At 50.8% G+C, this 24,252-nt stretch overlaps 1 protein-coding gene and 1 long non-coding RNA gene across 3 annotated transcripts in view; one reads left to right on the forward strand and one right to left on the reverse strand.

Moving 5' to 3' along the window:
• The first annotated feature begins 4,227 nt into the window (after window positions 1-4,227).
• Window positions 4,228-24,252, forward strand: part of LOC117887009 — a 33,060-nt gene continuing 13,035 nt past the window's right edge. The window contains exon 1 of the mRNA XM_034789245.1: window positions 4,228-4,297. Coding sequence (XP_034645136.1) covers window positions 4,231-4,297 — 67 coding nt within the window. The 5' untranslated portion in view covers window positions 4,228-4,230. The remainder of the gene's footprint in view (window positions 4,298-24,252) is intronic.
• On the reverse strand, window positions 18,208-22,777 carry LOC117887015. 2 transcript variants are annotated; one of them, XR_004648100.1, is made up of 3 exons: window positions 20,491-22,777; window positions 19,492-19,638; window positions 18,208-18,321 (listed from the first exon to the last, which is right to left on the reverse strand). It is a non-coding gene; the product is annotated as an uncharacterized LOC117887015 (long non-coding RNA). The 2 variants fall into 2 exon arrangements; XR_004648099.1 differs by having other exon boundaries at window positions 19,492-22,777.

The raw sequence follows: 24,252 nt of genomic DNA on the forward strand, positions 1-24,252 counted from the left end.
GAATCAGGGAGGCTTGAAGCACAGCAGACCATGCAGGGGGCCTGAGGTATTTCAGGTCAGAGAGGAACATCCAGTTGCAGTGGCCAGGATTCATGAACTGAGATGCCGTAGGCGAGGGAGGCGTGGGATACGATGGGTCATAGGGTGAGGCTGGTGTGTGGTTATGGGCAGTATGGGATACAATGGGTATGGGGGACTGGGATTTGATAGGGAGGTGCATGGTAAGTGCTGTGGGTCTTGTCCTCCGCGACTTCTCTCCCCTAGGGTCCACAACCCCCATCCTGGCCTATGGAAGGCAACAGCCCTGCAGCCCTGTTACCTGTTGGGGACTCAGAGGAGTCTCGGCAGGTTCCATCCCCTGCAGCTTCAATCTTGGGCCCAAAGGCCTCTCCTGCCAGAACACGAGTCTCCCGCCTACAGCCCGTGCGCAGGCGCCGTCTCTCCGCAATGGGCAGGGATGCTCCTGCCAACTCCCCACAAACACCTGGTGCACCTGCGTGGCTCCCTCTAGCAGCCGTTAGAGGCCACTCCGGGTTCCGCCCTCCCCCACCCAGCCAAGCTCGGCAGCCATTTTGTTTCCTTGATTATTTGTGTAAGCTAGTGGTAGCAAAAGGATTACACGTGTACGTTGCACTTGCCTCTCTTTAATTAACCCCACCCCCACAGGGCACAATCCCCCCAGACTTCACCCTCCCAATACAGCCCCTCTCCCCACCCAAACCCCAAGGCACAGCCCAGGAAGGGTGCAGCCATCCAATACAGCCTCTTTCCTCTGTCTGAGGAACCTCCTCTCCTGACACAACCTGACCCCTTTTGCTCCCTCCCCCTGGGATCCCCAGCAGATCCCACTCCCGTAGCCTGGGAACCCCTCTTCCAGCAGAGCCCTCCTCCCCCAAACTTGTGTTTCTTCATCCTTTTCCTCCCCAAACCCAGCAGCGCTGCCTGTCCTGTGATAGTGAAGCCTACATGTGCTCCAGGCAGAGAAATCTGCTTCTCTTGCTGCTTTCCAGGGAGGCCATTTGAGGCCCTTGCTGTGGGAAGCATTATAGGCCATAAACTACAGTGCTCTGGCAGTCCCCAGTGTCATATTACTCAAGGTGATAATGATCTCTGTGACTGGAGTCCCCACCCAGCTGCTGGAGCAGACAAGCCAGTGCCAGTATTGCTAATATCAAGCATTCAAAAATCATGAAATTGGTTTAAAAATAATAAAATCTGGATTCTTTTGAGTCTCTAGTGTTTATGTTTTCAAGCTTTTCTCCACAATCAAGTGGGCTGGAAAAAAAAATGTTAAGTGAAAGCTGAGATCTCTCATAATCCCATGACTCCAGGAGCTGGTGCTTCAAGAAAAACACCAAATATCACAAGACTCGCAATAAAATCATGAGATTTAGCAACAGCTGATCAATTCCTTGTTCTCTGGTTTAGAAATTGCTGGTATATCTTTTTTCTCAGGAGTAACAAATGTATTGGGAGATGCACAAACAAAATATGAATACAGGATGAGGTAAGCATAAACAAAACCACTGCAATAATGATTCAGCATGGACTACTCCTTCAGGGCACACACGAGGTTTTTATGTCTCAGTACCACTTCCTCAAATTTGGTGTTTAACTCCTTTATGTGATCATCAGGGTTCCTAGTTTTCTGTGGAAAAAAAAGTTCTCTGATAAAAAAACATAGAAATCCATGTTTTTTTTATCAGAGGGGTAGCCGTGTTAGTCTGGATATGTAAAAGCAGCAAAGATTCCTGTGGCACCTTATAGACTAACAGATGTATTGGAGCATGAGCTTTTGTGGGTGAATACCCACTTCTTCGGATGCATGTATTCACCCACGAAAGCTCATGCTCCAATACGTCTGTTAGTCTATAAGGTGCCACAGGACTCTTTGCTGCTTTTACATGTTTTTTTTGTGACTAAAAGGAAATGCTGAACTTTAGTTTCCCTCCCCACAATATATAAAGGTATCAGTTGAACACAATATTTTATTGATATACAGTAGAACTGCATTTTTCCAAGCCTTCATTATACATATTAACCGAACCACCAGCTGCCAAGGTCTGACAGCAGCTGGGCTCCAGCTGACCGCCCAAGCCTCCACCGTGTGGGGGCTGACCACCTGAGCCCTTGCTGCTATCTGCCCCAAGCGGCTGGTGGTTCAGTTAATATGGAGAGCTGGGTAATGGAGGCTTAGATAAACGGGGGTTCTATTGTATATGTTTTTATTTTTTCACAAAATGTAAAAACTAAAGCTTCTCTGTAAAAGGCAAATTCCGCATTTTCCCGTGGCAAATGCATTTCTAGGATCCCTGACAATATTTCCTTTTGCTCATCATACAGCATCATTCAGAGCCCCCTGTTGCAGAAATACAGGCCTCCTGTTTTAAAACGTCAGTGTGGACTTCCACTCCTTCCAGTTCCGAATGATTATTTGTCAAAAGGGACAACTCTTCAGTGCTGCACCAGGGCTTGGAAGACGAAGGGCCCCCTTGTACAGCACTAGGCAGGGTTATAGAGTTGCAGTCCTCTCGAGTTCTAGGACTCCAGACAATCCAATGCTGTCATTCCTCCTCAGAGCTCTTGGGTTTCCCCAGAGAAACATGGAGATAAAAGAAAATACCTGGACCCTGACAACAAAGCTGCAAAATGAAGATTTCACAATTATTTTTAAAAGCTTAAATCATGAAAGAAAATATTGCCTTTTTCAGCTCTTTTAAAACACTTGCAGGGGACCTTTTGGAGCCATCATCCATCTGTCTAGCTATCAGCATAGTATCTGGGCACAGCCAGGGGTGCTGGAACAACTTTTATAGTGGGGGTGTTGAGAGCCATTCAACCAAACTGTAAATCCTGTATATCAGGGGAACCACTTCAAACCTGGGGGTGCAGTAGCATCCCTGGTTCCAGCACCTATGAACACAGCCCAAAATTACAGCAAGAAAGCAATCACTCTTAAACCTGTAACCTCCTACATAGTATCGGGTCACCAGATTTGGGAAGCCAGGAACTAGAATATGATGTGGAGTTAGGGGAATGAGTATGTGAGAGTTTGGGTGTCATTGTCTTAAAAATGAAACCACTAGAATAGTCCACGGGTGTTTAAGAAACAGGCCTATGATAATACCAATACAATTCAATAGCACTACAGCTTTATTCCTCAATCTTTTTGTGCACCCCCACCTCCCCCAGCCCACCCAGTACAAAAAAAAAGTACTCAGGCTCCCTTTCTGCAAACTTTTAAACGGATGTGGAACAGAATCTTCACCAGACCATAATAGTACGTTCCCATTTATCTGAAGGACATTGGGGAACAGCCAAAATCTTCAGCTATCATTGCAGAAATAGGAAAAACAGCCAGTGGGCTTCAAGAAAGCTTCACTGGGTTCACAATCCCAGAGCTCAGGGAAGAGATGCCAGCCAGGCAGCTGGCACGGTGTGTCCACCATGCAGCTGTAACACTGCCAGCAGGATCAGTGGGTACTGAGTGAGCTGTTGCAACATGTGGAGCTGGCTACTGGAGTTCTTCCCATAAAATAGTGTTGGATCTGTTCCTATGTGCGAGCCTGGCTTTACCTTCCACAAACAACAAGACAGTACCTTAGTCAGCTTTGCAGACAGGTCTGTTATTTTCAACCTGCTTCCCCATTCCCAGGGATATAACCCATAACCAAGCTTCAGTTAACCAACGGTTAACACTAACCAACCTTTGGTTAATCAGGATTTCTACTACACTAAAAAAAATACTTTGGGGGGGATATATTTTCATCACACGCACAGCACATATGGCCAGATTTTCAGAGGCACTGAGTATCCACAACTCCCAATAAAATCAATAGGAACTACGGAGGCCCAGCTGCTGAGAAAATCAAGCCAATGCTGGATTTTTTTCACTTCCATTTGGGGCTCAACAGACAAGGAACCCTCTATTGACTATGCACTCATCAGCCCCAGGTTCCGGTGCTGGTGTACACAAGTCCAAAGGAATAAAGAGAATAATTGTTGTGTTCCTCTCCTCCCCTGCATTTCGACAGCATGGAAGCCACTATAACAAGTTAAAATGTGGCAGTCATCCAGGTAGCATGCTGTGAACTTGAAGCTGTAGTAACTTTAGAAAGTGTGACTTTCGTTGGGCAGAATGCGAACTCCTGTTGCAACAGCAGAGATATTTTTTTGCCCATACAATCTGAGAGACAGGGTAGGGCAAAGTGACTATATACTTCAACAGCTATGAAACAGCAAGCTGGGAAATTCTACGTCTATGCAGTGCCTCTTCTCCTGTTCTCCTTGCAGATGGGTAAGTGCTGATCTGTTTAAACATCTTCCTTAATATGGAGGAGTTTGACTTATTTCTGAAATTTGGTTTGTGAGGCTTTTTTTTTTTAAGCCATTCTCCCCTAAGGATTTCTCAGGATACAGAAGGAACTTTGTAGGTCAAATTCAGTACTGGATTTTGCATTGAAAAACACATTCTTGTTTATAGATCCATTCCTATTTAGCTCATAGGCATGTTTGTTTGTGTTTCATCCCAAAGGGGAAATGTATCTTTCCATTTCCATTAGTTCTCAAGAAGGCTGCTTCATTAGTAGAAGTTTTATGGCTTGTTTGTTTTTCTGACATATTAGCTACCCACTGTGTTTGCAGAACAGTCATAAATATTAATTTTCCAAAGCCAACCTCAGCCAAAAATTCTTATAAATTAAGCAGAGGTATATACAGTCATTTATCACTTAATTATAGAATTTAGGGGTCAGTTCCTGGGATGTGATGTGACCGTATTGCACTGGATTGCTGGCAGATCCCAGCTGTAAAGCCAACATAACCAGTTGCTGTAGTGTAGGGGAATTCTCTGATGGTGGAGACCTGGTATAGTGACTTTTTGCCACTCCCCTCCCAAATGTCCACTTAGTAGGTGTGGCCAAAGGAATGGGGGCATGACCAGGAGACCTATGCCCTCTGCCAATCTCCAGCTACCATTTTAGTTCCTTGAGATTGTTTGCATCTGGCGTAAGTTAAAGATGCCCATAGGCTGCTCTGATTTACTCCAGGGAGTAGAGTTTGGGGTAGAGCAAAAGTAAACTTTATTCCATCTTTGAGTCACCCCACCCCCTTTAACCTGCCTTGTGTGCTCCTCAGGACCGGGCCCTAGATATGAAAATCTCAGCTTTATATTAAAATTACTTATAGGTTCCCTAATGCATTCCTCCTGGCCCGAGGGGATAGTCCCCTGCACTATATTTCCCAGTGCATTGGTCAGCCTAATTTTAAGTATCTTAAAAGCAAAAAAACATAGAGCTTGTCCACCTGACTTCCACATGGCAGGTGGAGATACCCATCTCTATACTAATGAAGAGAATGGAATAAAAAGAGCTCATTGGCAGAGTCAACAAAGCATTTGGCAAGAAATATTCCTGGATGCCAACATAAGGGCATTGTCTATTTAAATATCAATGAACTAGTCGCTTCCCAGTTGCGCAACATGGAAAAAAAAAAAAAGTCTGTGCTGTGACCTTCACAGTGAAGACCCAAAACACAGCTGGCACTAAAAGACACAGACCACTCTTTTGGGTTCTGATTCTTAGTGATTAATTGCAATCTCAGTGGTGTATATTGAGACAAAGATACAGGATCACAACAGATGACAAGGTCAGATCTATCAAGGTGGAAGTAAAACTCGTGGTGAACAGCGATGATGTTAGAAAACACAATTAATGTGCAGTTATGATCAGAAAAGTGCCAATGTAAAAATGGTACCTTCTTACTCAATAAATGGAAAATAGATAGTAATCATACTGCAGATGGATATATGAAATAAGGTCTGGTCTGCACTTCAGACTTCTATCGGTATAACTATGTCACTCAGGGTGTGAAAAATCCACACTCCTGAGCAACGTAATTATATTGACCTAACCCCCTGCGTAGACAGTGCTATTTCAGTGGGAGAGCTTTTCCCGCTGACATAGGTACTGCCTCTCAGGAGAGCTCTCCTGTCGGCTTAAAGCAGTGGTCCTCAACCTTTTCGTGGCCAGTAGCACATTCATATTTTCAGAAGAGTGTGGCGGGCGCCAACAATTTTTCAAGGTTTATTTTAAACATAATTATGGAGATATACCTATGTCATAGAAGTGGAAGGGACCCTGAAAGGTCATCAAATCCAGCCCCCTGTCTTCACTAGCAGGACCAAGTACTGATTTTTGCCCTAGATCCCTAAGTAGCCCCCTCAAGGATTGAACTCACAACCCTGGGTTTAGCAGGCCAACACTCAAACCACTGAGCTATCTCTCCCCTCAAAATTTTGTATTTGTACATTAAATAATACAAAAAACCATCATATTTAATATTACATAATATATGAATCCAGAGAGAAGCTGGAGAGACGCCGCGAGGACAGAGAACACTGGCGCCTGCAGCCCTGGAGCATTCTGTCCCCAGCAGGCGCGGGGCCCCGGCTTCTCTCTCCTGCTGGGCACTAGGTGGGCCCCGCACCTGCCAGGGACAGAGAACACCAGCACCTGCAGCCTGCAGTCCCGGAGTTCTCTGTCCCCGGCAGGCACGGGGTCGTGGCTTCTCTCCCCTGCTGGGCACTAGGTGGGCGCACATAAATGCCCCGGCGGGCACCATGGCACCTGCGGGCACTGCGTTGGGGACCACTGGCTTAGAGCATCTTCATCAAAGTGCTACAGTGGCGCAGTTGCATCGGGTTATGTGTAGATTTGCCCTAAGAGTAAGATACTCAAAATAGATAGGAAGAAAGAATGGCTATTTAATGACAAAACAATTCTGACTTCTCCTGAAAGCGGGCATGCACAGGTGCTCTCCACTCTTATTAAAGCAACAGTTCATTAGAGAGACAAGGCGGATGCAGTTATATCTATTACTGGGCCAACTTCTTTTGGTGAGAGAGACAAGCTTTTGTGTTTATACAGAGCTCTTCCTCAGGTCTGGGAAAGGTACGCAGAGTGTCACAGGTAAGGACAAGGTGGAGCAGATAGTTTAGCATATGTAGTTAGCACCTGTTCAAGGTGAAGGGGTCCATTAACATCTCTGTAGTTATAGGACAAAAAGTCTGTGGAGTGGGGCTGGGAGGCTCACAGCCAGATGCAGTGTAGACACACCCTGAAGGACCTAATTGTACAGGGCTCTTTACATTTCTCCCTGACCCCTCAGTTACTGAAGAGTATCTTTTCAGCAGCTGAGCTACCTGCTGCTTTCTCCCCTAGGGAGTTCCCTCTCCTATGTTTTTTTGGGGGGAAGTGGTCAGGCAGGGCTTATCCCAGATAGTAGAGAGAGCTCCAGGAACTTCTGCTCTTCAGCATTTCCCAGACTGCAGCTGTCCCCTCTCCACCTTCACTCTCCCAAGTCACCTTCAGACACAAGTCCCTTGCACATGTTACTGCAGACTCGGTTTGCAGCAAGCCTGGCGCTACTGGGAAGGCAATGGGGACATTTGTAACCCCCCCGCTTCCCATCCTGATCCCTCCCAACCTTTTCTGCTCCCCTCCCTACACTTGGTGCTGGATCCTGGAGGAACTCTAATGGAGAGGAAGTGGGGAGTATGCTACAGAGCTGTATCTTGCCCCTGTTCTGTGAGAACAGGAGGATTCAGTCAGCAGGAGTTGCCGATCCATCCCATTCACCAGGGCTGCCATCCTGCGGCTTCAGCATTAGTGGCTGGGGTGACTTGGGGAAAGGTCTCAACCTCCCCACATCCCACTTCACTGCTGCCAGAATCCCTCCTGCCCCCCCCCCGCTACAGTCCCCTCCCTACCCAACCTGGGTGGGGCTGGAGGAGAGGGGTCTGAGAACTTGAGCTGTGGATTGGAGGTGGAACAGCTGTCAGGGGCACTGACGGGGAAGTGGCAGGAGCTCCCCGTACAAGGAGGGGGGTTGCCACTGGAGGTCACTAGGAAGGACAACAAGACTCCATCCTGGGGGTCAGGAGGGGAAATCCATCCCTCAGAGGTGGGCAGGGGCTGGGTGGAAATGCTGCTGGTTCCAGGGGCCGTTAATCCCCCCTGATTCCTCGGAGGCGTCTGAGTCTCAGACAGGTTCTCGTTCCCTTGCAGCAGGAGGACGTCACGGCCAATGTGATGCGCCAGCTCCGTATCATGCGGCACTTGCGCCAGGTGCCCGAGGCGCTGCAGGGCCTGTGCCTCTGAGGCCACCAGCAACTCCCGCTCCCTGCGGCAGGTATTGCTCTGGCTCTCTGTAAATGGGGAGCTAATGGAAGGGGAAATGGAGCCCCCTGGCACTCACAGAAAGCTGATTACAGAATGAGCCCGAACTGAGAGGCACCATATCCGCCCCCCTAAAGAGCCAGACTTCAGTGGTGATACACCCCAACTGGGGTAGCAACAGGATTGAGAATGAGGTAGGAAGTTCAGAGCAGCAAGGAAAGCCTGGAGGGGAACTTGAGAAGAGAGGTTGGAAAAGTGCAGCAAAGAGAAAGGTGCAGACCTAGCTGTTGGGTCCAGGGCCCTGAGCTGCTATCAATGTCAGGGTGGGACTGGGTTCCCCTACCGGCCCCAGAGGAGGCGGCGTACACGCACCTGGAGAGGGTTCCCAAGCCCAGCAAGGGGGCTACAGGCTGAGCAAGTGCCCCAGCGATGGCAGAAGGACTTCTGTCTGTGGAAAGACCTCTTTGGACTTTTAGTGTGAGGCAAGCTGGGCCCCAGAAGGGTGGACTAAAGGTGGTGACCTGGCCGGAGTTACCAGGCAGAGAAACTGCCGTGGTGCTGGAGCGACCATGGATGGGGGACGCTAGCCCAGCGAGAGGGCTGTGATGCCATGCCTGGCCGCCGGGGGGCACCTAACAATGAGTAGATTCATTTATGATTGGCATAGTTGGCAGGATTGAGTTCCCCCTGTGATCCGTGAGGGAAGTCTTGGTTGCTGAAGGAATCATAGAATATCAGGGTTGGAAGGGACCTCCGGAGGTCATATAGTCCAATCCCCTGCTCAAAGCAGGACCAATCCCCAGACAGTTTTTTTCCCTGATCCCTAAATGGCCCCCTCAAGGATTGAGCTCACAACCCCGGGTTTAGCAGGCCAATGCTCAAACCACTGAGCTATCCCTCCCCCAAGCAGGTGTATCAAGGGACCAAGCTGGTCGCTGGATTTCCCACTTCAGTTCCAGGGACTGGCTAAGCAGCCAAAGCAGATCTAGGGGTTTCTCCAGCAGCTCCTAGAAGACCAACAGACGCAGAAGGAAGTGCAGGTGCAGCTATAGACGCAGCAGCAGCAATACCTGTGAGAGATCCTGCAAAGGGAAATCAACCCAGGGTCTGCTATGCCCATGGACAAAAAGAGCAGAGAAGGAGAGCATGCCTGGGCTGTGCTGAGAAGGTTAGCCCAGGGAGAAGGGCATGAGAAAGTGTACAAGCGTGGCCTAATGCCAAGATGGGAGCAAGAGTTCTTTGTTTTGGGGGCAGAGAAGCAGGCCATATCAAAAGACACGGCCTGCTTAGGAAATTGCTGAGTGGCTGAACGAGGGGCCAGGGCCCTAAGAAGTTAGAAAGAAAGGAGAAGGTGTCCTCTGACACAAACCCCCATGAGGCAGGCAAGGTGGAGGTGGCTGGGGTGGCCATGGACCTTGCAGACCCTCCACCAACACACCCTGTCGGGTGCTGCAGGGAGATGAAGGATGAAATGATTGGCCCAGAGATGAAGCAGACTGGAGGAGGGACAAGCACAAGGGTGGAGCAGTCCATGGTGGGTTCTCAGACCCTGACCAAAAAGGTTTTGGCATATGCAGTGGCAGTAGCAAAAAGGCAACAGAAGACGCTAAAGGCTTCAGAATAGGCTCTGCAAGCAGCTGTTCATGAGACTGAGTGGCTGCAGGAAGAGCGTCGGGATACTGCAGAAGAGAAGGTTTGCCCCGAGCGAGCTGGCAGTGGAGCTGCAGACACTGCGCACAGGCTGTACAAGGGCGCAGCCGGTGATGGCGATGAGATGACGAGGGATGAAGCTTGGTGAAGAACAGAACTTGCCCCCACGTGGGCCAGGTTCTAAGGAGGAGGGTATATAACGGGGGGCTTGGCCTGTGGGCTATAAAGCCTGAAGCTAGGCCAAATGGATTACAGAGTGAGCTCCAGCTGAGGGGAAACCAGGGGAAACCGCAACAAAGGTACAGGAGCAGGCCTAGCTGTTGGGTACAGGGCCTTGGGGCAGAACCTAGAATCCAGGGTAGGACTGGTTCTCCCACGGTCTCTAAGGAAGGGGATGTACAGGGCCATAGAAAGGGCTACCAAGGCCAGCAAGGGCAGGCCGAGCCAAAGTCAGGCTGAGGAAAAGCCCCCAAGGGACAGAGGATCTTGTTTCAGTTAAAGACATTTTTTGACTTTTAGTTTGGGATGAGTGCGACCCAGGAAGGAATGGACTAAAAGATGGTCGCCTGGCCGAAGGGCTGAGTTCCCAGCCAAAAACCTGCTGGTGGGCATGCTAGCCCAAGAAATCTGTGACCCCAGGCCTTGAAGGAAGGGGCACCAATCGGTGAGTGAACTCTGTTACAAGCCCGCTTCCATTGTGGAAACAGCCTGGTATTGGAGAGTGGTGGGGATGGCCTGTGGGAGAGGATGGCTGGAGGGGTCATACAGGAGGGGCAGCAGCATCCAGTGAGGAGATCAGGGAACGGGTTGTTTGCAGTCCTGCCACTGAGCGGTAACGTGATCCTGGCCAGGTCACTCTCCCACCTGGTGCCTCACTTTCTCTATCTTTGAAATGGGGATCATCCCGACCCACATTAAGAAAGGGTTTGATCCTCTGCTCTTGCTTCCCAAATCCCTGCCCTCCTTGCCCCACACAGGCCTCTGCCCTGTTGCTCAAACTCCCATGCACATGTTAGTTCCTGTGTCACCCCCGCAACTGCAAGGTCTCATGGACAGTCTCCTGCCAGCAAACTGAAGCTGCCACTAGATCCAGAATAGGAATCGCAGTTCCTGTGCGTTGCTCTGAATGGAGTTTAGACCCTGGGCATGGGGAAGACCAACGCTCACATCCAGGTAGATCATCAACCTACTCCTCTGTCCCAGGAGCAGGAAGGCCTCTGGTTCGTGCTCCCTTCGGTAGCTGGAGCTGCTGAGTTGGGAGTGTGGTGGGCAGAGATGGGAACAGGCCATAGGATGAATCAAGTGTCGGGGGAGACTCCCTGTGTGTGGGAGATGGTGTTGCCCCTCTGTGGGGAATCCCTTCCTTGCAGATGCTGGGCTTTGGGTGCTGGACTCTGCCAGGAAGCCCAGCTCCCATCCCTAGCAGCTTGGCTGTTCCCTACACTGCTGTGCACCAGGCCCTCTGCAGAGAGCTGCTCTGCGCAAGGACTACAGAGCCTGCTGTCATCCTGGCAGGTGTCACCCCAGGTTCCATAATCCTGACCCCTGGTCTCCCTCCGCTGGCAGGCTCTGAGCAAGGCCTGCCCAGAGAACATGGATGACGAGCTCTCGATCCTGCTGACAGCACCCCCCAGCACAGACAAACTCCAGTACATCTTGGAGGTGAGCAGAATGGGGAGGGGCAGCAGGGGTTTTACCTTAGCCCTGGGGACTCCTAGAAAGAAGAGACTGGAAAATCCATGTTTCTATTGGATCCTTCCAAGTATGCATTCGTAATATAAACTCACTGGGTGACCTTGGGGTAACTCACTTCCCCCTTATGGCATCAGTCTTCTCCACTATCAAATCTACACTGGGGAAGAAGGTCAGAAGCCCCGACAATCACCTTCACCTCTGGGTGTCTGGTCCTGGGAGCCGAAACCAACTGGACTATCTGCCCCATCACCTAAACTGCCCTGTCTTTCCCTCCTAGGGCCTTGTCCTTAGTGCTCAGCCTGGCCCCTTCCCAGCTTGTCCCTGACCTTTAAAGGACTCTCCAAGCCCCTCCTGCCTGCTTCCCTTGGGGTCTCTCTCCTGGCTGAGCACAGGCTGCCCTTCTATCTCTCAGCAGGCCTGGGTCCTAGTCACAGGCTGCGTCTTGTCACGTGACCCCCACACTTATTCCCTTCACCCTAGGGAGCTGCATCACCTGGGCTAGGTGCAGTTGAGCTCCAACCCCTTCCCTGGCCATCTCACCTGGGACAGGTTGAAACTGGTAACCTGTGGGTAACAGTAACTGGTTGCTCGCAAAGGTGTTGAAGACACAATGGAAGAGGAAATCCTTTGGCCTGGATTGAAATTATTCCGACTGAAAGTGAATGAGAGAAAATGGGTCCAGAGTTCTCTTCCTAGCAGCAGAAAAAGTAGCGATTGATAGACGTTCAGGTCAGAAAAGACCATTATGTGCATCTAGTCGCCCCTCCTGTATAACTCAGGGCTAGAATGTGACCAAGTGGTTCCTTCAGCCAACCATAGCATGGGACTGAGCCAGAGCACGTCTTTTGGAACGACATCCACATGCAGGAGAGCCAGCTGGCTACCAGAAAATCTCTCTTCTGCAGTGACGTGGGGTTAAGGGACACGGGGGAAAAGACATGGAGGCTGTGACTAAACTTAGAGCAGCAAGGCCAGGAAAACCAGGGTTAGGTCCCAGGCCTGGCTATCAGATCTGCTGTTTTCTATTCCTGGCTTTGGGACCATGAGCGAGTCTCTGCACCGCTGGGTGCCTCGGTTTCCCCAGCTATCAAATGGAGCTAATCAAGGTTTTGTTTGTTCTCCCCATTTTACAGGGTGGGAAACCGAGACACAGTTGGGACCTGTCTACACTACAGGTCTGTCGTGCGTTTGTAATCTGCTGACCCCCACATGTTGTTCAGAGCCTATGGACAACACAGCTCCTAAAGGTACGTTTGTTCTGTGCTTATCCCCTATGTACCAGCAGGGCTGGACAGCATTTCTCACTGTGATGTGGGGAGCAGGTCCTGGGTACTAAGGGTCTGAAGAAGCTCTCAAGGACTAATTTTTTAAAATAATTGTTATCAATGAATTGGGAGAAAACATACAATCACTGCGGATAAGATTGGGGGGTGACAAAATACAGGCAGAGTGGTAATTCCTGATGGGGAGAGGGCAGTGATACAGAGCGATCTGGCTCATTCGGCCAGCTGGACCCATTCAAAGAAAACAAGTTTGAGCAGAGCCCAATGCAAGGTCCTATACGTAGCCACAAGGCACGCCGGCCACACCTCCAGAATGGGGACGTGTATCCAGGAAAGCAGTGACTCTGAAAAGGATTTAGGGGCCAGAGTGGAGAAGCCACTCAACATGAGCTCCCAGTGTGATGCTGTGGTGAACAGGGCTAAAGCCATCATTAGACGTAGGAGCAGAGCCGTGAGTAGGATAGGGAGGTGACACAGCAGCAGTGAGACTGCTATTGGAATACTGCCTCCAGTCTTGGTGTCCTCCTTTGAAAAAGATGGTCCTAGAAATTGGAGCTGGGGCAGCAAAGAGCCACCAAATGTTCTGAGGGCTGGAGAAAAATGCCTTCTAGTGAGCTATTGAAAGAGCTCAACCTGTTTAGCTTATCAAAAGAAGATTGAAGGGGACTTCATTGAAGTGTTGAAGTGCCTTAATGGAGAGAAAATACTGGGTATTAAAGGGCTCTCTAGTCTAGCAGAGAAAGGCAGAACAAGACCCAATGGCTGGAAGGTGAAAAGAGACAAATTCCTATGACAAATAAGGCACAAATATTCAACAGCGAGGATGATTGACCACAGGAAGAAGCTACCAAGGAAAGTGGTGGATTCTCCATCTCTTGATGTCATTAATAAAGACTAGATGCCTTTCCGGAATGTGTTTGCCCCAAAAGTAGCTATTGTGGTAGACAGGAGGCCTGTGATATGCAGGGGGTCAGATTAGATGCTCTAACTGTCTCTTCTGCCCATAAAGTCTACTCATTTCTGAGAAACCGAGTGTAGCATTGGGAGCAGCTTGTGATGTTTTACTGTCTAGCCGGCTTGCTTCCTAGAATGAACACTCATTGAGTGGGGTGATCCACAGGGAGTAGCTCAAACCTCCAAAGTGTCTGCCCTGTGGCAGGACATTAGCACTGCAGGGGAGGGGTGGGTGTGGCAGTGACATCACAAAGGCCTTTTGCAGGACCTCAGCCTATTGGCCAAAGGTGCAGGGGAGGTGGTGACCTCACAGAGGGATGCTGACATCAGCCAGGCAGGACAGGGGCGCAGGGCCAGGGAAACCTCAGAGACCCCTGTGGCTTTGCTTCAGCAAGTCTCCTTCTCGAGATCTCTCTTTGAGGTCTGAGAGAGTATTTGGGTTCATGTATGTGAGCACCAGGAGGAACCTCTTTTGAGTTTTCTCCTTTCTTTTTCCTGATTTCACTAGAAAACTGACGTCCCTGTTTAGAAGGTAAGAGCCTCCGAGAGGTTTGGAACCTGTTCAGTCTGATGCATCTGGCGCCAGCTGAATTTTAGGCATGGAAAACACTAGCTTAAGGTGGCCAAATTTTATTCCCCACCTGGGATTTTGTCCCTTAGAATCTCTGGGGACATTAAGGTTTGTCCTTTTTCTTTTACCTTTTCCTCCATCCCTCCCTCCTTTCTTTTCATCTCTTACTTCTTTTGTCCTTTCCCTGTTCCCCTCCCACCACCAGGAGGGGTGTGTGTGTGTCGTGGGGGGTGCTCTACAACTCCCATTGTGGGAGGTCCACCGAAAAATGTGGGGCTGAAATAGTGCTCAGACAGTGATCCCCAGCGGTGACCTGGGCCATCCTTTGGGCTCTCTGGTGAGAACCCTCATCCTCCCGCCCCTCGGTCTCTACCCTGATTGGCTGAGCAGGGGGTTATTGACAGGGAGGAGACTCAGGTCCCTGTTGTTTTCTTTTAAGACCAAGTAAATAGTCATAACCAGTCATATGTTCGACAAATTTTGCTGCTTCTCTGCAGTTCATTATTTTCTCTACCATTCCAGTTCTCCTAAAATACTTGCTGAATAATTACTATGAACTCTTGCTGGTCTGGAACTCACTTGAGAGCACTTTATTCAGGTCATTCAATGTCTGAAATTCAAGATCCGATGGTTAGTTTGAAAATCAGGGCTCTTGGGTCCTATTCCCAACTCTGCCACGGACTGGCTGTGTGACCTAAGACAAGTCAATTCTCCTTTCTCAGCCTTAGCTTCTCCCTCTTTCAAGTAGGGATAACAATCCGCTCCTACCTACCTCCCGACAGGTGGAGGATGGGGATCTATTGGAGAGTGTCACTAGGAGCAGTGCATAAGATGAGGTGTCCTATCATGTTTACTCAGATCAGATTAGGACATAATAGAATGGCTGAAATAGTCTATTTTATTTGTATTTTATTATGTTGCAATTGTTAAGAGCAGCAACTACTTAGCTCAGACTGAAACATCTCATCTAATTTTTGAGATCTAAGTGTCTCTTCTTTGTGTAGCTCAAACCTCCAAAGTGTCTGCCCTGTGGCAGGACATTAGCACTGCAGGGGAGGGGTGGGTGTGACAGTGACATCACAAAGGCCTTTTGCAGGACCTCAGCCTATTGGTCAAAGGTGCTGGGGAGGTGGTGACCTCACAGAGAGATGCTGACATCAGCCAGGCAGGACAGGGGCGCAGGGCCAGGGAAACCTCTGAGTCCCCTGTAGCTTTGCTTCCGCAAGTCTCCTTCTCGAGGTCTCTCTTTGAGGACTGAGAGAGTATTAGGGGTCACGTACGTGAGCGCCAGGAGGAACCTCTTTTGAGTTTTCTCCTTTCTTTTTCCTGATTTTACTAGAAAACAGACGTCCCTGTTTAGAAGGTAAGAGCCTCCGAGAGGTTTGGAACCTGTTCAGTCTGATCCATCTGTTCCACAAGTCCTTCAGTCCAATCCACTTCCCTAACTAATTTCCTTAATTTTTTAAAGTTAGCCCTTTTGAAAAAAAAAACCCTAGTCACAGATCTATTTTTGTTTACCCTTCCATTTAGTTTAAACTGAATTAGCTCATGATCGCTCAAACCAAGGCTGTCCCCTACAACCATTTCTTCTAAGAGATCCTCACTACTCACCAAAACCAAATCTAAAATGGCATCCCCTCTTGTTGGTTCAGCAACTACTTGGTGAAGGAATCCATCAGCTATCACATCTAGGAAAATCTGAGCCCTATTATATTACTAGCACTTGTCCTCCAGTCTATATCTGGGAAGTTAAAGTCTCCCATGATCACACAATTCCCATTAGTATTTACTTCATTAAAAACATTGAAGAGGTCTCTATCCCTATCCAAATCAGACTCTTGTTCTAACAGACAGCAAACCCCCCCCCCCCCCCGAAAGGCAGAGATAGAGCCCAGGAATCGAGATGGTGGGGAAATTTCATTGAAACCGTTTCTGACCGAAAATCCTATTCAAACTAAACCAGTTTGTTTCTTGAAATCATAACAAGTGGCAATGAAAATTCTTTGTCACAATGTGTTAAATTGTCTCGTGGCACTCAAAGAGGAGACACTTAGATCTCAAAAATTAGATAAGATGCTTCAGTCTGAGCTAAGTAGTTGCTGCTCTTAACAATTGCAAAATAATACAATACAAATAAAATAAACTATTTCAGCCATTCTATTATGTCCTAATCTGATCTGAGTAAACATGATAGGACACCTCATCTTATGCACTGCTCCTAGTGACACTCTCCAATAGACCCAGCAGTCCTTATTTCCAGGCCCCTTCACTAACCACTGCTGCACACTCCCTCCCACAGCTGGCAATTACAACCAGGCCCTCATGTCCGGTCCCCCTGCTTTGAGAGGGAGTGTGCTCCGCTGGAGTGATTGGAGCAGGGAACTGGGAGTCAGGACTCCTGGGTTCCATTGCTGGTTTCCTATTGACCTGTGGGACTTGGGGTAAGTTGCTGCCCCCTCTAGGCTCTGTCCCCAGCAGTCAAATGGGGATTTCATACTTTCCCACTATTGGAAAGTGCTGGGAGAATCCCCCAGCAAAAGCTGCTCTGACAGTGCTAAGCAGCATCTGTTTGCTTGTGAGAATGTCCTATGGGACTGTGTCAAAAGCCTTATTAACACCAAGATAGATCACATCTACTGTTTACCCACCTCCACTAGGCCCCTAACCCTGCCAAAGAAGGAGCTAGGATTGGTCTGGAATGATTTGTTCTTGACAAGTCCATGCTCACTAGTCCTAAGAACCAAATTGTCCTGCAGGTGCTGACAAACTGATTGTTTAATAAGCAGAGGCTGCTCCCAATGCTACACTCGGTTTCTCAGAAATGAGTAGACTTTATGGGCAGCAGAGACCGTTAGAGCATCTAATCTGACCCCCTGCATATCACAGGCCTCCTGTCTACCACAATAGCTACTTTTGGGGCAAACACATTCCGGAAAGGCATCTAGTCTTTATTAAATGACATCAAGAGATGGAGAATCCACCACTTTCCATGGTAGCTTCTTCCTGTGGTCAATCATCCTCGCTGTTGAATATTTGTGCCTTATTTGTCATAGGAATTTGTCTCTTTTCACCTTCCAGCCATTGGGTCTTGTTCTGCCTTTCTCTGCTCGATTAAAGAGCCCTTTAATACCCAATATTTTCTCTCCATTAAGGCATTTCAACACTTCAGTGAAGTCACCTTTCAATCTTCTTTTGATAAGCTAAACAGGTTGAGCTCTTTCAATAGCTCACTAGAAGGCATTTTTCTCCAGCCCTCAGAACATTTGGTGGCTCTTTGCTGCCCCAGCTCCAATTTCTAGGACCATCTTTTTCAAAGGAGGACACCAAGACTGGAGGCAGTATTCCAATAGCAGTCTCACTGCTGCTGTGTCACCTCCCTATCCTACTCACGGCTCTGCTCCTACGTCTAATGATGGCTTTAGCCCTGTTCACCACAGCATCACACTGGGAGCTCATGTTGAGTGGCTTCTCCACTCTGGCCCCTAAATCCTTTTCAGAGTCACTGCTTTCCTGGATACACGTCCCCATTCTGGAGGTGTGGCCGGCGTGCCTTGTGGCTACGTATAGGACCTTGCATTGGGCTCTGCTCAAACTTGTTTTCTTTGAATGGGTCCAGCTGGCCGAATGAGCCAGATCGCTCTGTATCACTGCCCTCTCCCCATCAGGAATTACCACTCTGCCTGTATTTTGTCACCCCCCAATCTTATCCGCAGTGATTGTATGTTTTCTCCCAATTCATTGATAACAATTATTTTAAAAAATTAGTCCTTGAGAGCTTCTTCAGACCCTTAGTACCCAGGACCTGCTCCCCACATCACAGTGAGAAATGCTGTCCAGCCCTGCTGGTACATAGGGGATAAGCACAGAACAAACGTACCTTTAGGAGCTGTGTTGTCCATAGGCTCTGAACAACATGTGGGGGTCAGCAGATTACAAACGCACGACAGACCTGTAGTGTAGACAGGTCCCAACTGTGTCTCGGTTTCCCACCCTGTAAAATGGGGAGAACAAACAAAACCTTGATTAGCTCCATTTGATAGCTGGGGAAACCGAGGCACCCAGCGGTGCAGAGACTCGCTCATGGTCCCAAAGCCAGGAATAGAAAACAGCAGATCTGATAGCCAGGCCTGGGACCTAACCCTGGTTTTCCTGGCCTTGCTGCTCTAAGTTTAGTCACAGCCTCCATGTCTTTTCCCCCGTGTCCCTTAACCCCACGTCACTGCAGAAGAGAGATTTTCTGGTAGCCAGCTGGCTCTCCTGCATGTGGATGTCGTTCCAAAAGACGTGCTCTGGCTCAGTCCCATGCTATGGTTGGCTGAAGGAACCACTTGGTCACATTCTAGGCCCTGAGTTATACAGGAGGGGCGACTAGATGCACATAATGGTCCTTTCTGACCTGAACCTCTATCAATCGCTACATTTTCTGCTGCTAGGAAGAGAACTCTGGACCTATTTTCTCTCATTCACTTTCAGTCGGAATAATTTCAATCCAGGCCAAAGGATTTCCTCTTCCATTGTGTCTTCAGCACCTTTGCGAGCAACCAGTTACTGTTACCCACAGGTTACCAGTTTCAACCTGTCCCAGGGTGAGATGGCCAGGAAAGGGGTTGGAGCTCAACTGCACCTGGCCCAGGTGATGCAGCTCCCTAGGGTGAAGGGAATAAGTGTGGGGGTCACGTGACAAGACGCAGCCTGTGACTAGGACCCAGGCCTGCTGAGAGATAGAAGGGCAGCCTGTGCTCAGCCAGGAGAGAGACCCCAAGGGAAGCAGGCATGGGAGGGGCTTGGAGAGTCCTTTAAAGGTCAGGGACAAGCTGGGAAGGGGCCAGGCTGAGCACTAAGGACAAGGCCCTAGGAGGGAAAGACAGGGCAGTTTAGGAGATGGGGCAGATAGTCCAGTTGGTTTCGGCTCCCAGGACCAGACACCCAGAGGTGAAGGTGATTGTCGGGGCTTCTGTCCTTCTTCCCCAGTGTAGATTTGATAGTGGAGAAGACTGATGCCGTAAGGGGGAAGTGAGTTACCCCAAGGTCACCCAGTGAGTTTATATCACGAATGCATACTCGGAAGGATCCAATAGAAACATGGATTTTCCAGTCTCTTCTTTCTAGGAGTCCCCAGGGCTAAGGTAAAACCCCTGCTGCCCCTCCCCATTCTGCTCACCTCCAAGATGTGCTGGAGTTTGTCTGTGCTGGGGGGTGCTGTCAGCAGGATCGAGAGCTCGTCATCCATGTTCTCTGGGCAGGCCTTGCTCAGAGCCTGCCAGCGGAGGGAGACCAGGGGTCAGGATTATGGAACCTGGGGTGACACCTGCCAGGATGACAGCAGGCTCTGTAGTCCTTGCCCAGAGCAGCTCTCTGCAGAGGGCCTGGTGCACAGCAGTGTAGGGAACAGCCAAGCTGCTAGGGATGGGAGCTGGGCTTCCTGGCAGAGTCCAGCACCCAAAGCCCAGCATCTGCAAGGAAGGGATTCCCCACAGAGGGGCAACATCATCTCCCACACACAGGGAGTCTCCCCCTGACACTTGATTCATCCTATGGCCTGTTCCCATCTCTGCCCACCACACTCCCAACTCAGCAGCTCCAGCTACCGAAGGGAGCACGAACCAGAGGCCTTCCTGCTCCTGGGACAGAGGAGTAGGTTGATGATCTACCTGGATGTGAGCGTTGGCCTTCCCCATGCCCAGGGTCTAGACTCCATTCAGGGCAGCGCACAGGAACTGCGATTCCTATTCTGGATCTAGTGGCAGCTTCAGTTTGCTGGCAGGAGACTGTACATGAGACCTTGCAGTTGCGGGGGTGACACAGGCACTAACATGTGCATGGGAGTTTGAGCAACAGGGCAGAGGCCTGTGTGGGGCAAGGAGGGCAGGGATTTGGGAAGCAAGAGCAGAGGATCAAACCCTTTCTTAATGTGGGTCGGGATGATCCCCATTTCAAAGATAGAGAAAGTGAGGCACCAGGTGGGAGAGTGACCTGGCCAGGATCACGTTACCGCTCAGTGGCAGGACTGCAAACAACCCGTTCCCTGATCTCCTCACTGGACGCTGCTGCCCCTCCTGTATGACCCCTCCAGCCATCCTCGCCCACAGGCCATCCCCACCACTCTCCAATACCAGGCTGTTTCCACAATGGAAGCAGGCTTGTAACAGAGTTCACTCACCGATAGGTGCCCCTTCCTTCAAGGCCTGGGGTCACAGATTTCTTGGGCTAGCACGCCCGCCAGCAGGTTTTTGGCTGGGAACTCAGCCCTTGGGCCAGGCGACCATCTTTTAGTCCACTCCTTCCTGGGTCGCGCTCATCCCAAACGAAAAGTCAAAAAATGTCTTTAACTGAAACAAGATCCTCTGTCCCTTGGGGGCTTTTCCTCAGCCTGACTTTGGCTCGGCCTGCCCTTGCTGGCCTTGGTAGCCCTTTCTATGGCCCTGTACATCCCCTTCCTTAGAGACCGTGGGAGAACCAGTCCTACCCTGGATTCTAGGTTCTGCCCCAAGGCCCTGTACCGAACAGCTAGGCCTGCTCCTGTACCTTTGTTGCGGTTTCCCCTGGTTTCCCCTCAGCTGGAGCTCACTCTGTAATCCATTTGGCCTAGCTCCAGGCTTTATAGCCCACAGGCCAAGCCCCCCGTTATATACCCTCCTCCTTAGAACCTGGCCCACGCGGGGGCAAGTTCTATTCTTCTCCAAGCTTCATCCCTCCTCATCTCATCGCTGTCACCGGCTGCGCGCTTGTACAGCCTGTGCGCAGTGTCTGCAGCTCCACTGCCAGCTCGCTCGGGGCAAACCTTCTCTTCTGCAGTATCCCGACGCTCTTCCTGCAGCCACTCAGTCTCATGAACAGCTGCTTGCAGAGCCTCTTCTGAAGCCTTTAGCGTCTTCTGTTGCCTTTTTGCTACTGCCGCTGCATATGCCAAAACCTTTTCGGTCAGGGTCTGAGAACCCACCATGGACTGCTCCACCCTTGTGTTTGTCCCTCCTCCAGTCTGCTTCATCTCTGGGCCAATCATTTCGTCCTTCATCTCCCTGCAGCACCCGACAGGGTGTGTTGGTGGAGGGTCTGCAAGGTCCATGGCCACCCCAGCCACCTCCACCTTGCCTGCCTCATGGGGGTTTGTGTCAGAGGACACCTTCTCCTTTCTTTCTAACTTCTTAGGGCCCTGGCCCCTCGTTCAGCCACTCAGCAATTTCCTAAGCAGGCCGTGTCTTTTGATATGGCCTGCTTCTCTGCCCCCAAAACAAAGAACTCTTGCTCCCATCTTGGCATTAGGCCACGCTTGTACACTTTCTCATGCCCTTCTCCCTGGGCTAACCTTCTCAGCACAGCCCAGGCATGCTCTCCTTCTCTGCTCTTTTTGTCCATGGGCATAGCAGACCCTGGGTTGATTTCCCTTTGCAGGATCTCTCACAGGTATTGCTGCTGCTGCGTCTGTAGCTCCACCTGCACTTCCTTCTGCGTCTGTTGGTTTTCTAGGAGCTGCTGGAGAAACCCCTAGATCTGCTTTGGCTGCTTAGCCAGTCCCTGGAACTGAAGTGGGAAATCCAGCGACCAGCTTGGTCCCTTGATACACCTGCTTGGGGGAGGGATAGCTCAGTGGTTTGAGCATTGGCCTGCTAAACCCGGGGTTGTGAGCTCAATCCTTGAGGGGGCCATTTAGGGATCAGGGCAAAAAACTGTCTGGGGATTGGTCCTGCTTTGAGCAGGGGGTTGGACTAGATGACCTCCGGAGGTCCCTTCCAACCCTGATATTCTATGATTCCTTCAGCAACCAAGACTTCCCTCACGGATCACAGGGGGAACTCAATCCTGCCAACTATGCCAATCATAAATGAATCTACTCATCGTTAGGTGCCCCCCGGCGGCCAGGCATGGCATCACAGCCCTCTCGCTGGGCTAGCGTCCCCCATCCATGGTCGCTCCAGCACCACGGCAGTTTCTCTGCCTGGTAACTCCGGCCAGGTCACCACCTTTAGTCCACCCTTCTGGGGCCCAGCTTGCCTCACACTAAAAGTCCAAAGAGGTCTTTCCACAGACAGAAGTCCTTCTGCCATCGCTGGGGCACTTGCTCAGCCTGTAGCCCCCTTGCTGGGCTTGGGAACCCTCTCCAGGTGCGTGTACGCCGCCTCCTCTGGGGCCGGTAGGGGAACCCAGTCCCACCCTGACATTGATAGCAGCTCAGGGCCCTGGACCCAACAGCTAGGTCTGCACCTTTCTCTTTGCTGCACTTTTCCAACCTCTCTTCTCAAGTTCCCCTCCAGGCTTTCCTTGCTGCTCTGAACTTCCTACCTCGTTCTCAATCCTGTTGCTACCCCAGCTGGGCTGTATCACCACTGAAGTCTGGCTCTTTAGGGGGGCGGATATGGTGCCTCTCAGTTCGGGCTCATTCTGTAATCAGCTTTCTGTGAGTGCCAGGGGGCTCCATTTCCCCTTCCACTAGCTCCCCATTTACAGAGAGCCAGAGCAGTACCTGCAGCAGGGAGCGGGAGTTGCTGGTGGCCTCAGAGGCACAGGCCCTGCAGCGCCTCGGGCACCTGGCGCAAGTGCCGCATGATACGGAGCTGGCGCATCACATTGGCCGTGACGTCCTCCTGCTGCAAGGGAACGAGAACCTGTCTGAGACTCAGACGCCTCCGAGGAATCAGGGGGGATTAACGGCCCCTGGAACCAGCAGCATTTCCACCCAGCCCCTGCCCACCTCTGAGGGATGGATTCCCCCTCCTGACCCCCAGGATGGAGTCTTGTTGTCCTTCCTAGTGACCTCCAGTGGCAACCCCCCTCCTTGTACGGGGAGCTCCTGCCACTTCCCCCTCAGTGCCCCTGACAGCTGTTCCACCTCCAATCCACAGCTCAAGTTCTCAGACCCCTCTCCTCCAGCCCCACCCAGGTTGGGTAGGGAGGGGACTGTGGGGGGGGGGCAGGAGGGATTCTGGCAGCAGTGAAGTGGGATGTGGGGAGGTTGAGACCTTTCCCCAAGTCACCCCAGCCACTAATGCTGAAGCCGCAGGATGGCAGCCCTGGTGAATGGGACGGATCGGCAGCCCCTGCTGACTGAATCCTCCTGTTCTCTCCAGCAGGGCCGGCTTTAGGAAGGGCGGGGCCCAATTCGAACATTTTTGGCGGGGCCCCGGCAGGGATGACTAACAAAAAAAATAATGGAAAAAAAAGCCTTTCATTTCTTCCATGTATTATTTACTTTCCATAACTATATAAAAAATAAAATTATATATTATGTACATTGCATCATATATGCTGTTGATCGGTTATTAATGAGCTCCGTTTCACGTGTGTGGGTCCCCGCCACTCCCTGGGGGTGTGCTAGGGTGACCAGATGTCCTGATTTTATAGGGACAGTCCCGATTTTTGGGTCTTTTTCTTATAGGATCCTATTATCCCCCACCCCCTGTCCCGATTTTTCACACTTGCTGTCTGGTCACCCTAGTGGTGTGCACATGTGTGGGTCCCAGCTGCTCCCTGCCCCCCTCATTGAAGCAGGTGTGCAGGGTTACTGCCCTGGGAACTGCAGGGCACCAGTGGACATGGGGCTGGCTGGAGGCAGGGCAGGGGCTCACTGGAGGTAGGGTCTGGCTGCAGGCAGGGCAAGGGGTGCGGGGCTGGCTGGAGACAGGGGTGTGTGGGGCTGGCTGGCTTTGGGCAGGGCCGCAGGGGGGTGCGGCAGGGGTTGCCTGGAGACAGGGCAGGGGTTGCGGCAGAGGCTGGCTGTGGGCAGGGGGTGCAGGGCTGGCTGCAGGCAGGGCAGGGGGGCAGGGCTGGTGCGGGCAGAACAGGGGGGGCGGGGCTGGAGGTAGGGCAGGGGTGCAGCAGGGGCTGGCTGCGGACAGGGGGTGCAGGGCTGGCTGGAGACGGGGCTGGGGGCGGGCAGGGGGTGCGGGGCTGGTGCGGGGACGGGGTGCAGCAGAGGCAGCTGGAG

This window comes from Trachemys scripta, chromosome 1, assembly GCF_013100865.1.
Source record: "Trachemys scripta elegans isolate TJP31775 chromosome 1, CAS_Tse_1.0, whole genome shotgun sequence".
In the NCBI taxonomy this organism is placed as follows: Eukaryota; Metazoa; Chordata; order Testudines; family Emydidae; genus Trachemys; species Trachemys scripta.